The following is a 13,678-nucleotide window of genomic DNA, read 5'->3' as shown; positions in this document are numbered from 1 at the left end:
TTCTGAGTTAGTGTAGGCTACATTCTCTTGAAATAAGATGGAAGATGCTGTATCACATACATACCTGGCATACGCGTATGTCCAGCAAGGCTCAAACGCCAAATGAATTTGACACTTGACAGATATGCAATTTTCTACTTATCTACTGACTTGGACCAAAGAGCTTCTGACGGCTTCTTTCCAGCACTTGAAATGTGCTCTCATGAATTATTAAATGGACTTATCGAATCGCAGAGCACGTAACCGTATTTTCTTTAAGGTTAGGGGCTTCACAGGAGCGCACATCCTGTAATCGTTTGATATTTCGTGGCATTACCTTTCAAGTGAATTCTGCACTGAAATTAGGAGAGTATTTCCCCTGAAACAGCATTGCAGCGGCGATATAGATAAACAAAAGTTGTTTACGCTTCGTTGGCATGTCTTAATACAACGGTGACAACACCTTCTGCCAGTCAAGTCTTGTCACACTGTGATAGTCTGTCTGGATCGCAGCAGCTGACAGACAGATGAGTGCACCACCTCATTTCAGGTTCCAGTCACGCCCGACGGAGGCAGCCGCAAAAAGTCCACAGGTACACTTTGCTATCACATTCTCTCATAACAGCCTGCTGTTGATTTTGCCCCATCTATCGCATATTACACGTGATCACTACGAAACCAAATCCCTTCATTTTATCCCTGAAATGTTCTTAATTTCTCCATTACATAAACATCAATTATCCATTAAAAATAACAGCTTTAAAAAAGTAAGATTAGTATCATGGGTTTATAAGGGATTTATTCATAATTTATGCACTAGTAATTAAGGGATTTTTCATGCCTTTTGTGCATGGTTTACAAGGCTATTAAATGGAAATTAATGGAAAGTCTCCCTGAATTGTTCATTAAATTAGAAAGTAAGGAGTCAAGATTAAGGGTGTTTAAGGAGGTTTCGATGGGGTCTCCTCCATTAATTACTCCCTTAATTCATTTTAAGGGGATTTTGCATGAATTAAGGGGTGAATTAGTGTAAATTAATGAAAATGTAAGGTTATTTTAAGGGATGACTGCTTCGTAGAGATCTGCAAGGCTATGGAGGCAAAGCTTTTCACAGGTTTTTCCACAAAGCTATGCGGGGGGAGGAGACTGGTTATCAATGCATAGCCAGTGGTGACTTGCCAGACAAAGTGCGGTATGCATGTGGTGTATGTGACAGTCTGAGGTACCCAGACTGAAAATAACGATCTGACTATGGCTCTACCACACCTCTCTCAGGCATTCAGTCAATCCACCGACGATACTTAAGAAGGCTCCGGCGCTGCAGTGCATGTGGATATTCTGTTTGAGTGTGTCAGGCCTGTGTGATTGGTGGTAAATTATAATGAGATGGAGAATATAAATTCAGTTAGGAGTCATGTCGAGGCAAGTGAAGTTCGGCTTTATGAGGAGTGATATTTATGAGAGGAGGGGAGGGTGGGAGAGAGTTGTAGGTGAGATGTCCGTTTTGGAAAATAAAGGCATGAAAAATGGAAAAAAAATGAAAGCGTGCAACCGCAGAGAAAGAATGGATAAGGTTAATAAGCAAGTACGAGAAAGAGACAGAGGAAAAGAAGAAGGAAAGGGGGAGAGAAAGGGGAGAAACGAATGGAGTTCTGTTGGAAATATTGGAGTGGAACAGCAAAAGGATTACAAACAAGCAAAGAAAAAGCAAAAGGTAGAGTGAAGGGATTAAGCAAAACACTGTCAAACAACCACAGACTTGGGTTGGCGACATACATTTTTTCATATCATGATATTGTCTCCATATATAATGGGATATGCAATTGTGAAAGTAATATCCTGCGAATGGAAGTTGTTCATAATGTCATGTCCCCGAATTTCCTCAAGGGGATTAATAAAGTGATATCTTATCTTATGTTTATATTGTTGTAGAAGCCAAATTCCTGCCACATCATCGTAGTAGGTGGACCTTGCTAATTCATATTCTTTCACACTTGAATCCATTATATCTAATTTTGTGCAAATTATCATGCAAATTACTAATTATTGGACTACAAGCTTGTATAAAACAACATCATTGACATAATGAAGGAATTTGCTTTGTTAACATGTGATGAAAATAAACTGGGCAAGTCTGAAGATGCCCAAAATATAATGGGGCTCCAACTGAGCGGTCCCATTGCTCCAACAAAAACCAGTCTAACAAGCTACTAAACCGCCAAGCATGTTGACTGTGTCTGCCTTAAGACATCGATGTAAAGTGCTTTGTATTTGATTGTTGCATTTCCATCCTTTGCTAAAATGTTTTTCATGTACAGTAGCATACATCTTGGTCCAGATCAGCTGGTATTGCATTATCATCTGACTTGAGTGGCTGTTGACTTATTTCACATTTGTCTGAGAGGAGAATAGTATAATTAGCGCTCCAGCCGCAACTACTAGTGGCACTATAAAAAACAGTTAATGCTGATGTACCTTGCATTTCTGTCAATAGACCAGAATGCTATGCCGCCACAAGATGTGTTCCAATGTTCACAAACTAGTTGGCTATATTTTTATGCCCATATGCCCACTTTTGACTGAAAGCAACAAGTTGAAACCCCTAGGGAGGTATATTTCCCCAAAAACAAAGCGTATGTAAACTCAGCATTGTGAAATGTTTCAAGCTTAAAACAATGATTTGAAAACCCAAACTCAGTTCTGTAAATCTATAAACAGGATTGTAACCCACATGTTGCAGGTACAATCCTCAGTTTCCGATTACGAATTACCATTTAAGACAGAAACTGATTGTGGTTTACAGTTGTTGAGTTTTGGCAGGTATATCTCAGCTCGTAAGGCACTTTTAACCTACAACTCCAAGGAAAAACTACAAAAGGAAGTAGTCATAACTGGGAAGGAAATTGCTGGGGTTTTTCAGTGTAAAAGTCTTATTTTTACCTCCACCAACGGTGTTGGACGGGGGTTATGTTTTCACCCCATTCTGCCTGTTTGTCTGTTAGCAGGATATCTCATAAAGTTTGTGGAAAGGTTGGTCATAGGGAAACGAAGACCTGATTAACTTTTCATACCAATTGGCCAATTAGTGGTAGTATTTTATGTCAGTTGTCGCAAAGATGACTTGTCAATAAACACAGAGAAAGCAAAACATAGAATAAAAGATTTTTCATGGTGATGGTGTCATTTCTACAGCCATTATTCTATGCTATCAAAATTAATTTGAAAATGATATATTGAGGTAAATATTCTACACATAGGGGCTTTAAAAGGGTGGATTTTTCCTTTAATAAATTGCACAATGTGGAATTTTACCAGAAATTGGAATGTAAATGGTATCACATTATTGAATGATACCTTGAACATTTCCAGTGCCCCGGTATATGATCATATATTTTTTCTAGACACTCACCGTGTATTTCCTCCACTGGCCCACCATCTGCTCCTCAGTGCGGTCGCCCCGGTCCCCGGCGTCGCGGCCCTCCTCCAGCTCGCGGTCCAGCCCCTGGAGCAGCACCGTGAGGCGCCCAATGCCGTCCCCCAGTCGGTGGCACCGGGTCAGGTACTGGCTGTGGGAGTCCAGGCTGAAGCGGAGGCCCTCCCCGACTTCGCACAGGCCCTGCCGCAGCCTCTGCCAGCCAAGCCTCAGCTCCTCAGCCTCCTCCACCACCACCTCGGCCCCCGCCGGGGAGGTGTTGGTCCTCACCGCCTCTGCAACGCCCTCGATGTGCTGCAGGGTTTTCTCCTCGCTGGCTACGCTGTCGTCCAGGGCCTGACAGGATTTGATCGATTTTAACACCTCTTCACATGCAAATGAGTTTCGATAAAATGACACGATGGGAAAACCTACTTCTGGATGCTCTGGCTATTAGCTTACATGGACTGCCGCGATAAAGTGATAAATATATAGCAATAGCTAAATCTTTTTAAAATGGTAATGCAGCAGATACTGAAGCATTTTATAATAAAGCACATTGTTGTATAAGCAGTGCTTCTACGTATGTATGTATGTATGTAGTCTGCTTTTGTATAAGCTATGTTTGCTAACGGTTTAGTTGTTAACGTTAGCTAGCAAGCCAGTTAGCCTTATGTTACTGTATTCTCCATAGAAGAAACAAAGGCACCTGATCAACTAGAGAGCTGAAATCACATTCATATATAATGATAATTAATTAGGTCTTTAATTTGCCACAAATGCAGTGGGACTGGACAGAATCTGGGCTTATTTCATTTTTTTGGTATATTCTCACATATTTTTCATTCTTTTGTGTTCCAATAAGTTCTGCTGCTACGGTTGCCATTTTGCATACCGTCTTCAATCATACATTTCTACTTAACATGTTCTAGTGTTGGAATTGCTGGAATGCGTTGTGTTTATATGACTCTTGTCCTATTTTTATTTATATCCTATTTTTCTTTCATGTATCCTATTACTGTTTTCTGCTGCAAAGGCACCATTTACCCACGGGTATCGTTAACGTTTCTTCTTATCATTTGGTATGGACCATTGACGTACAAAACAATATGCAAAGTGCATGTTGTACAATGGAGATTACTCCATTCAAACTCTGCTTCTTCTACTGTGTCTACAGCTGAAAATCATAGACCGAATAAAGACAGATTTTGAGACTATGACTATGGCACCGTGAAATACTGGCAACACAATTGGATTATTCCACTGACAGTTACTCTCACTTGTAAGGCTTTGAGTCTGTTCTCGGCTGTGTCCTCCCTCTCCACCAGATCAGTCAGCTCCTTTGTCTTCGTCAGCAGCCAGGACTGGAACCTCTGAACGCAGCCTTGGTACATCTGGTGCTCCTCAGCGATCTTTTGAAGCAGCGACAGACGCTCCTAGCACAGCGTGAGACACACCTCATGGTAATTTTAGCATCTTATTGTTCAGAATGAGTGAAAATGTTACAGTAGGCATCACAAAGTCAGCATTTGGGTACTTGAATCAATCCCCTGAATGTAAATATGAATTTCCATTTTTGTAGTCTCCAGTGAAATTCTTTGCCGTCTGTTACTTCAAGTACGAGACTCCCGAGAGTTCGTTGAAATTTCAGACGACAAGAACGACAGACTACTGAATAATAACCACTGGAGAACAGACCAAGATCAAAAACAGACTGGGAGCCAATTCACAGGTAGGAGGCGCTTCTAGGGAACATTATGCCCTATAATAAAACATTATTTAAATCATAACATTCCCATTTTGACTCAATAACGCAGCTTTGCCACCAGTTTCTGCTTATATAGGGAAAAACAAATGACTGATGTGGGCTTGTTTTAATCCATCTGATATTTCAAAGAGCTACATGAAAAGGGAAGGGGAAGAGCAACTTCATTGTGTGCTTGTGGTAGAGAAAAGCAGCTTGCATGAATATAGCAAATTATTTGTTAATGCTGACTGGACCGAATAGCAACTCTGCTCAACATGTGAATTACTTGTGAATTACCCTCTGGAATTCAGTAAACAATTTACTCTGTTTTCTCCCTTTGCAGAGCCTGGATCTGATTATAGATGCACAGAATAAATATCAGCATGGTTTTCATTAACCTCAAACTTATACAATTTAGTTGCTGTGGGGTTTGCTCAAGATCTACAGACAAAATGGAGAAGTGGTTGTGTTACATCCTCCAAGCATGACTTAAGGCCATGCTTGGAGGTTAAATGTAAAACAGGCCTCACTGACCTGTGAGCACATTCACACATAAGCACACTTTGATTCGAAACCTCACCCAACAACAAATGCAATGCTAATCACACAAATACACTGGTAACAAATGTCAGAAAACACACATGCATGTACTGTATATACCCAGCCAACCAGCCACCCACACACCATCTATTCCTCGGGCAAAAACATTGAAGACCTCGTGGCCACAATCAACCCCTTGCTTCCTCTTCCCTTCCTTCACAAAGGTCAAAAAGAAAACTTCAGCTCCACTTGGTGAACAATGAAGAAAATTCAGTTGTAAGAGTAATATATTTAGGACAACCAAGGATTCATGTGTGTTGAAACATGTTGGTTTTAAAATAAAACTTTCTCCATTAATTGTTCACGAAGTATAGCTGAATTTATCATTTTGCAGAGTCCACCTGGGGAGAACTACAAGGTTGTGATAGTGAAAATTAGATATTTTATGGCTCTTGCGCATGGTGTGGCAAAAAGGCTCAATAGCGCCCCCTACAAAATTTAAAAAAAAATACCCCTCGCGGTACGTTTCACCTACATGTACGAAATCTTGTAGGCACATGTATCATGCCCAGACTTAAAAAAAAGGTCAATAGGTCCCGTGACATAAACCCAACAGGAAGTCAGACATTTTGAATTTATTGTGGCATTTTTGTGCATTTTTGGCCATTTACAGGAGTCATATTTTACCGAACTCCTCCTAGGAGGTTAATCGGATCCACCTCAAACTTGGTCAGCGTATATAACAGACCTTGACGATTAAAAGTTAGTATAAGCTTGAGTTTTCGTCCAATGCCGTGGGCGTGGCGAGGCGTCAAATTTCCATATTTCGCCACGAAACAGGAAGTGCTATGTAACTCGACTGTACATGGTCAAATCTGCCCCAAACTTCATATGTTTGCTAAGTGTCTCGGCCTGAACACATCTAAAGGCCAATATTCACTTCTGGTCATAGCGCCACCTACTGGCAACACAGGAAGTGGTTTGTAACTGCACTGTACGTGGTCACATCTGCCCCAAACTTCACCTGTTTGATGACAGTCCCGGCCTGAACACATCTACATGCCAATATTCTGTTATAGTCATAGCGCCACCTACTGGCAACACAGGAAGTGGTTTGTAACTCAACTGTACATGGTCAAATCTGCCCCAAACTTCACACGTTTGATGAGAGTCCCGGCCTGAAGACATCTACATGCCAATATGCAGTTATAGTCATAGCGCCACCTACTGGCAAAAGGAAATGACATGTTTTATAATGAAAATTCAGAACCGCGTCGACCGGTCGGTGTCCAGTAACGACGCCACGGCTGCGGCACACCCCGACGTGCGCGAACTCCGAGGGCCCGATCATCGCTGCTTGCAGCTTTAATATTTTTTTTTTTTTTCTATTTAATTAGCTATTTTTGTCACTCCTTCTGTCCTGGTTTGTTTGGTTTGTATCATGCTGCACATTTTACCGTATCCTCTGTGTGTTCTAACTTAGTTGAAAAGTGCAATAAAACTTTGACCATAAAAATAGACGTGCCGTCCTTCATCTCCTCACCTCGGCCCTGTCCCGGACGTCATTGTAGGCCTCCTGCAGCCTCTCTTGGGCCTCGGGCTCCACACTGGGGTCCTGGGTTCGGTTGTGCAGGGCGGCGGCCTCGTCCAGCAGCCTCTCCAGCAGTGTGGCCTGGCCATGGATGTCGCTCACCACCACCCTCTGCTGGTCCACCTGCCACAGCTTCTCCTTCACCCCCAGCTGCAGCTCCACGCGGGCATCCAGGCTGCGCTGCTGCCGAGTCAGCCACAGCTCAAATTCCTCATAGGCCTTCAGGTACTCAGTCCAGTGCAGCCACACCCACTCGATGCGACTGGGGCGGGGTGGAGGGACATGACGACAAGTGTAAGGCTGAGCAGATCAAATCTGGCTAACTGTATGCAAACTGTGTTCACATGCATATGTTTCAAATATTTCCGAAAACATGAAGAGAACTTATCTCAAAGGATTATTCCATTTTCTCCAACTTAGAGTCTATTATTCTATAGAGGTTTTAGAGTTGTGTCACAGCTGGTGCAACCTTGGAGGTCCACTGGAGAATTGGCTGTGCACAAATAAAGTCTAAATATATAACAAACAGGCTAGACAAAGAGATACCTGAAAGAGATTGTGTGGATGTATGTAGGTCCATTCAGTAGCTTTATAAATAAAAGTAAATGGTCAGATTTGTTTCCAAATTTAAGTTACTGTAACACAGAAAACTGTCTTGTCTTTAGCCCTAGTCTCTAGTCTAAAACACTCTGAGTTGTAGCTTGAGAAGAGCCAGCTCAGTTAACCTGAGCTGACTCTGGCAGCTTGGCTGAGCAAGGGAGTTCAGAGTCATTGCATCTAACTTAGAAGGTACTTAGCTAGCTAGTTCTGATATGTTTTAGTCTCCACTATTGCTTCAACCAGTTTTAAATTATACATGTATATTTAATGTTAAGTTATTGATTGAAATAGAAACCATCAGGGAATTAAAGTTGATGCTAACCTAGCTGATGTTAGCTAACATTAGCTAGGTAACCTGTCTAGCATTAGCATGAAGGACAATGAGAAAACAATGGAAAGAAAGCCAAATAACACAACTTGATTGGTATTTGGGGAGATGCTTCAATCAAAACTCAAAAATTCTGTAATCAAAATGTCTTGGAAACAAAAATGGATGTGACGTCTTTTGGTATTGTTACTATGCCACGTGTGCCTTTTCAACACAGCCGTCAGTTCATGTTATTATCAGATATGGGTTACAAAAAAGGAATCTGATATGAAAAAAAGCCAAAGTTGTCCTTATAGCTTACTAACCAGGAGGTGTGACAATCTAGGAATCCCTACACATCTTACTACAGGCCATTTCACCAAATTCCCAGACAGTCCTACTCTACATGAATAGACTAGTGTATACACCTCGTTAAAAAACTCTTCTCTTCGATCTTCTTTAAGTTTGACGTTAAAATAATGGCACCTGTGACAGTGGATGATGTAGGTGCAGGTCTCCTCCCATAGCGTTTTGAGGTCTTTGAGTTTAGCGTGGGTGTGGTTCCTTAGCTCTTCGTCTCCGCTCTGCAAAAGGACCTCGGCTGCCACCAGCACCATGTCCATCTTCACACGACCCTCGTGCTCGGACTCATGGATTTTCTATACAATGAGCACAGTGCAGCAAGTGTGATGTTATTTTAGATGGTGTGTGAGACAGATTAAGTGTGCTACATGTAGCATTTTCAAACATTAATATATCGTTGTCAAATTAATTGGGATACCTTGGTATAATTACCATAAACAAATTAGACCATGGCCGAGATGATTGGTAGCCTCTGTCTCACACTAGTGGTATTGTTAGTGTTAGTGTTTCTTCCTGAAGAGGATCAACATTTTGGAAGTGATTTTTCTTTCTTTCACTCCTTCCACTATCTGCTGTTGCCAGAAACTGAAAACTTCAGCTCCGTTTGCTCTAGAAGAACAGAACCTCTTCCTGTTTTGTGCCGTAAAGTAATTAATCAGATTTCCCGCCAAATCCGACCTTGTTGCAAACAATGTAAAATGCAGTGTAGAGGTTGTTAGAGGCTGCCAGCCTTCTCGGCAATGGTCTCATTTGTTTACAATAATTATACTCATGTCTCAAAATGAATGTGGTAACCATTTATTGATGTTAAAATGCTACATGTAGTATCTTTAAGATTTAAGACACCAGTAGTATTTCATCACTATTCCTCAAAGGAGGCTCAGAGAAGGAGCAACTCATTAATGCACACAGACTCCTTTCATTTCAATAAACATTCACCTATTTCACTTTCAGTAAGTTCTACTGCTGTTATTTTGAACCCTAATAATGCTGTAATCCATTTCCCCCCATACTCATCATTCATACATTTCTACTTAATATATTCTAGTGTTCAAATTGTTGGTTGTATATGTTTATATATATACATCTGCTATACTTTTGTTGATATTCTATTTCTTTTTTGTTCTATTATTCTTAGTATTTGCTGTTGCCATAACTCAATTTCCCAACGGGGATAATTAAAGTTTCAACTGATCTTATACACAAAGCCTTTTCCACATCCGTTTAAAAAGGAAAAATAGTTCCCACTTCAGAATCCATATCCCCCAACCTCTGATCACTTTAAACTGTGCTTTCCTCAGTAGGGTATCTGCAAGTTTCAGACAGACAAATTTAAGGCTTTTTAAAACCTTTTTAAAGATGCCTGGAATTGGATTTAACATCAATTTAACAACCAAAATAAAGAAACAAAAAGCTGATAAAACAGACCATTTCTGATTGAACATAGCTAGTGAAAGTTATGAAACTCTAAAAGAGCATTATAGGAATAAGGATACCAGGAAATTAAATGTTTAGGGGCATGATGTCCAACATGTTTGTCATATTGTATTAGGCTAACCATGTTCTGTATTAATCTAAGAGTGGACATGCATGAGGGTCAAACTTACTGTGATAAACTGGAAGTGAAGTAATGTAATACAACTTAAGGACATTAAACCAACACTACTGTTGGTTCCATTCACATCTTTTGGTGAAACATTTTATATAGATGCATCAAAAATACACCTGCATAATATAGTGAAACAAATTGAGACATTTAATCTGTTTTTAGACTTTTTACGGACCTACAGATACCCTGCTCAGAGGCAAGTACAAGAAACAGCTGTTTCCGCTACGGAGTCACATGACAGGGTGCAGCAGTGTCACCACAGGTCAGAGGTGAAGGGTCAAACAAGTGTAGGGTCTCACCTCTGTCTCCCTGAGCCGGGCCTCCAGGGCGTCGCGAGGCCCCTGGGTGTTGTCGTTGGCCCTCAGCCTCTCCTGGACGGCCTGCATCCAGGACAGGGCCGCCTCCAGGCTCTCCCTGAACTCCTGCTGCTCCTGCTGCGTCATGAGGAGTCCCAGGCCTGACAGAGTACAGCAGTGGTTCTCAATCATGTGCCCTCCAAGTCCAAGACTCTGCAGGTTTTTATTCTAACCTATCACTTCACCGGCTGATTTCATTGATTCGTTTAACCCTAACCCTTACCAGCTAGGTTTGCTAATAAGCTAATGTTGACTAGAAGAGCTAGCAAGAGAAGCAATATCTTTGATAACGCTACCTTAACCTCGCCAGCTTTCAGTTTAGTTTTGACAGTTTGCTAAGCAGTCGTGCAACAGGCATATCTGCACAGTTCTCAAGCAAGTGTGACACACTTTATGGCCTTAATGCCCAGACTTGCGTTGTCACCATAGCAACTAACCCTTAAAATTCCATATACGCCATTTTATGATGTACTAGCCAAATTAGCATAGCAAACAGTGGAAGGACCGTTCTATCCATTCAAGTTCTGTGGTTTCTCCTGTCTGGCTGAATAATCTGCTGCTGTTTGGTTGGAATGAAAACCTGCATGGCCTCCATGGCACATGGTTGAGAACCACATGAGTAGAGGCTGGCATTGGATGACTTGGACAAAAAAGTACTTTGTCTGGTTGGACTGAGGACTAGCAGCTGCATTAGGCGCATCTGCCCCAAACAGCAGCAACACCCAGAAATACCCTGTAAGGTGACATCAGTAAACTAAAATGTTGTATTCGTGTTCCACTTTGTGGATAAGACGGCTGGATTTTTACACAAAATTCCAGAACAGCGTTAAAGCTGGAAGAACTCCTGTCTCTTGGTGAGATTAAACAGATCATAAAGGACCCTGTGGTGGACAGAGAGTTAAAGCTGCACTGCAAGATGTTTATTTAAGAATGCAGCCATCTTACCAGCCTAAATCACAAAGTGGGGCTGCTGCAGAGCAGAGAGTCCCATCCCCACTAATTGAGATGATTGAGATTCACCCTATTAAATTAAATTCTGGTTCAGGTGTGGACACTGGCGGGAAATCTTCTCCACACAGAAAGTGATGACTCAAAATGTAAAGAGTGCAATCAAAGATACTAGGGAAGGAGGGAAAATACTGCACATGCTATTGCAGCCGAAAAAACAAACAAACAAGAAACGGTCTAGTTTGCCTAACGGTGTTGGGTATGGACCCCTTTAAAACTCTGAACAGAAATGAGAACACAATTATTTAATGGACCCTTTTCACAGCAGCCATTTTGATGCATCATAGTAGAGTAAACACAGGTGTAACTAATAACATGAATGATGGTTCCATTGCACTTGGGTGTTCCAGTGCCGGGGCCCTGGTATTGTGCATGCTGGCTCATTGGAATGGCTGTGACAAACCTAAATGGAATAGAACCATCATTGATGTTATTATTTACACCCGTTTTTACCCTGCTATGACACATCAAAATGGCTGGTTCGGGTCTGGTGATTGTGTAAACCATGGTGGCATGGCTAACATTATTATCATGCTCTTCTAAGCTGTCTAAGAGCAACTGCACCTTGGAGCATTCTCATTGTTTCCACTATTCCCAGCACGCACTGACTGGCATCCAGTTCTATTCTTCTTAGCTTCTTAGCTTAGAATCACTCTCGCACAGCTTTTGTCCATCGACTTCACATAACTAAATAAAACAATAATACAGCCTATAATTATCATGCTTTCGGGATCTCGCCTCGCTATTGAATACCGGCGTGGTGAAGTGAGAGTGACACATGAATAGTGTCGCTGTCTGCGTGGGTGGGAACTTATAGGTGTTACTGTATGTGGCATTAACAAGATTCCAAGGTATCCCAGTCTGGGATACACCTCTCATATGCAGTATAGATATCATACTCCTATTAGCAAAAGGAAAGGCAACAGACCCTGCTTCACTCTTTTAATGTGATTTCTTGAACTATTTAAAAGGGTTAAAATAGGATTGGACAAATGTCTAATGATCTTTTATTTAGACACTGCCTTTGTTGATGCCAATGACCTCAGCTAACTTTTTAATAATCATAATGATGAAAAATAAAGCTGTGTAATTTGTCATTTTAACCTATATAGCTGTTTGAACAATCATTCAATTTATAAGTGTAGCTGGAAACTCAAATATTCAATAATACAGTGAGTATTAATAATGTATATTAAAATGTACCTACTTTTGAAACAGGCTGTATATTGCTTTTCTCTTCTGTGGTGTTTTTGTTTGTTCCTTTTGCAGCCTTACCTTCCTTTCCTCTGTTCTGTATTTTTAATACTCTTGGAAGTAGTTATGTTCCCCTATCTTATGCATATTGTCAAAACAATAAAAAAAAAGGAATACGCCTCTCAAACTCCCACGATATTCGAGTTAAGTCCAGAGCCCCGCCATAAAGACAGGTATGTCATTCTGCAGAAACAAAAATGTGCCTCAGGAGAAGGGGCTGGGACAAAAAAACCTTTGGAAGAACAAGACAGACCAAGTCAACAGTCTACAATAAAAATGCATGGGAGGAGTCTTGGCATTGCGAGAGCACAAAGGGGCACCACATCATTTCTTGCAGGGGAAATAAAAACCCCAGGCAGCATGGGCCGTTTTCCTGGATGACTCATTTCTCCCCACCACAACATTCCTTGCACCCAGAATCGGGTTGTTTTGCATCATTTTGCATCAGAAACTGTTTTTTTAACTCCGTGTCTTAGGTGAAAACAAACAAAAAACATTCAAAACTCTCACCCTCATATTAGAAAGACAGTCAGGCAAGATACGAATACTTGGAAAATAATTTCACTATAGCTGAGCCCTTTCTCTATCCCTCTATTTATATTGTATATTTTTATTATTATTTATCTTTTAGTTTATTTTACGTAGAATTTCAATTATTTGATTTACTTTCATTTATTACTTATTGTTATATATGTTATCATACTGTATTATTATTTAGTATTTTATTTTCCCTGGCAGTCCCTATCCCATTATCTTCATCTCCCTATCTCTTTTTTACCCTTTTCTCATGAATTACCCAGCTCTTATACAAGATGTAACTCACAACATATGTGCTATGGAAAAATTAAGATTTTTCTAATGACATTTTATAGCATTCCATGTGCTCTCCAGGCTCGAGTACACCTCCTAAGA

General features: G+C 40.9%; 1 protein-coding gene across 1 annotated transcript in view; it reads right to left on the bottom strand.

Moving 5' to 3' along the window:
- syne3 (spectrin repeat containing, nuclear envelope family member 3) overlaps window positions 1-10,591 on the bottom strand; it is a 33,974-nt gene extending 23,383 nt beyond the window's left edge. The window contains exons 1-5 of the mRNA XM_071917390.2: window positions 10,448-10,591; window positions 8,663-8,835; window positions 7,222-7,531; window positions 4,672-4,827; window positions 3,389-3,748 (exon numbers count right to left, since the gene is read on the bottom strand). Coding sequence (XP_071773491.2) covers window positions 3,389-3,748; window positions 4,672-4,827; window positions 7,222-7,531; window positions 8,663-8,835; window positions 10,448-10,591 — 1,143 coding nt within the window. The remainder of the gene's footprint in view (window positions 1-3,388; window positions 3,749-4,671; window positions 4,828-7,221; window positions 7,532-8,662; window positions 8,836-10,447) is intronic.
- Between the last annotated feature and the right edge of the window lie 3,087 nt (window positions 10,592-13,678).

The sequence above is a fragment of the Centroberyx gerrardi genome, chromosome 17 (genome assembly GCF_048128805.1).
Source record: "Centroberyx gerrardi isolate f3 chromosome 17, fCenGer3.hap1.cur.20231027, whole genome shotgun sequence".
Lineage (NCBI taxonomy): Eukaryota > Metazoa > Chordata > Actinopteri > Beryciformes > Berycidae > Centroberyx > Centroberyx gerrardi.
This window is presented reverse-complemented; position numbering and strand designations above follow the sequence as displayed.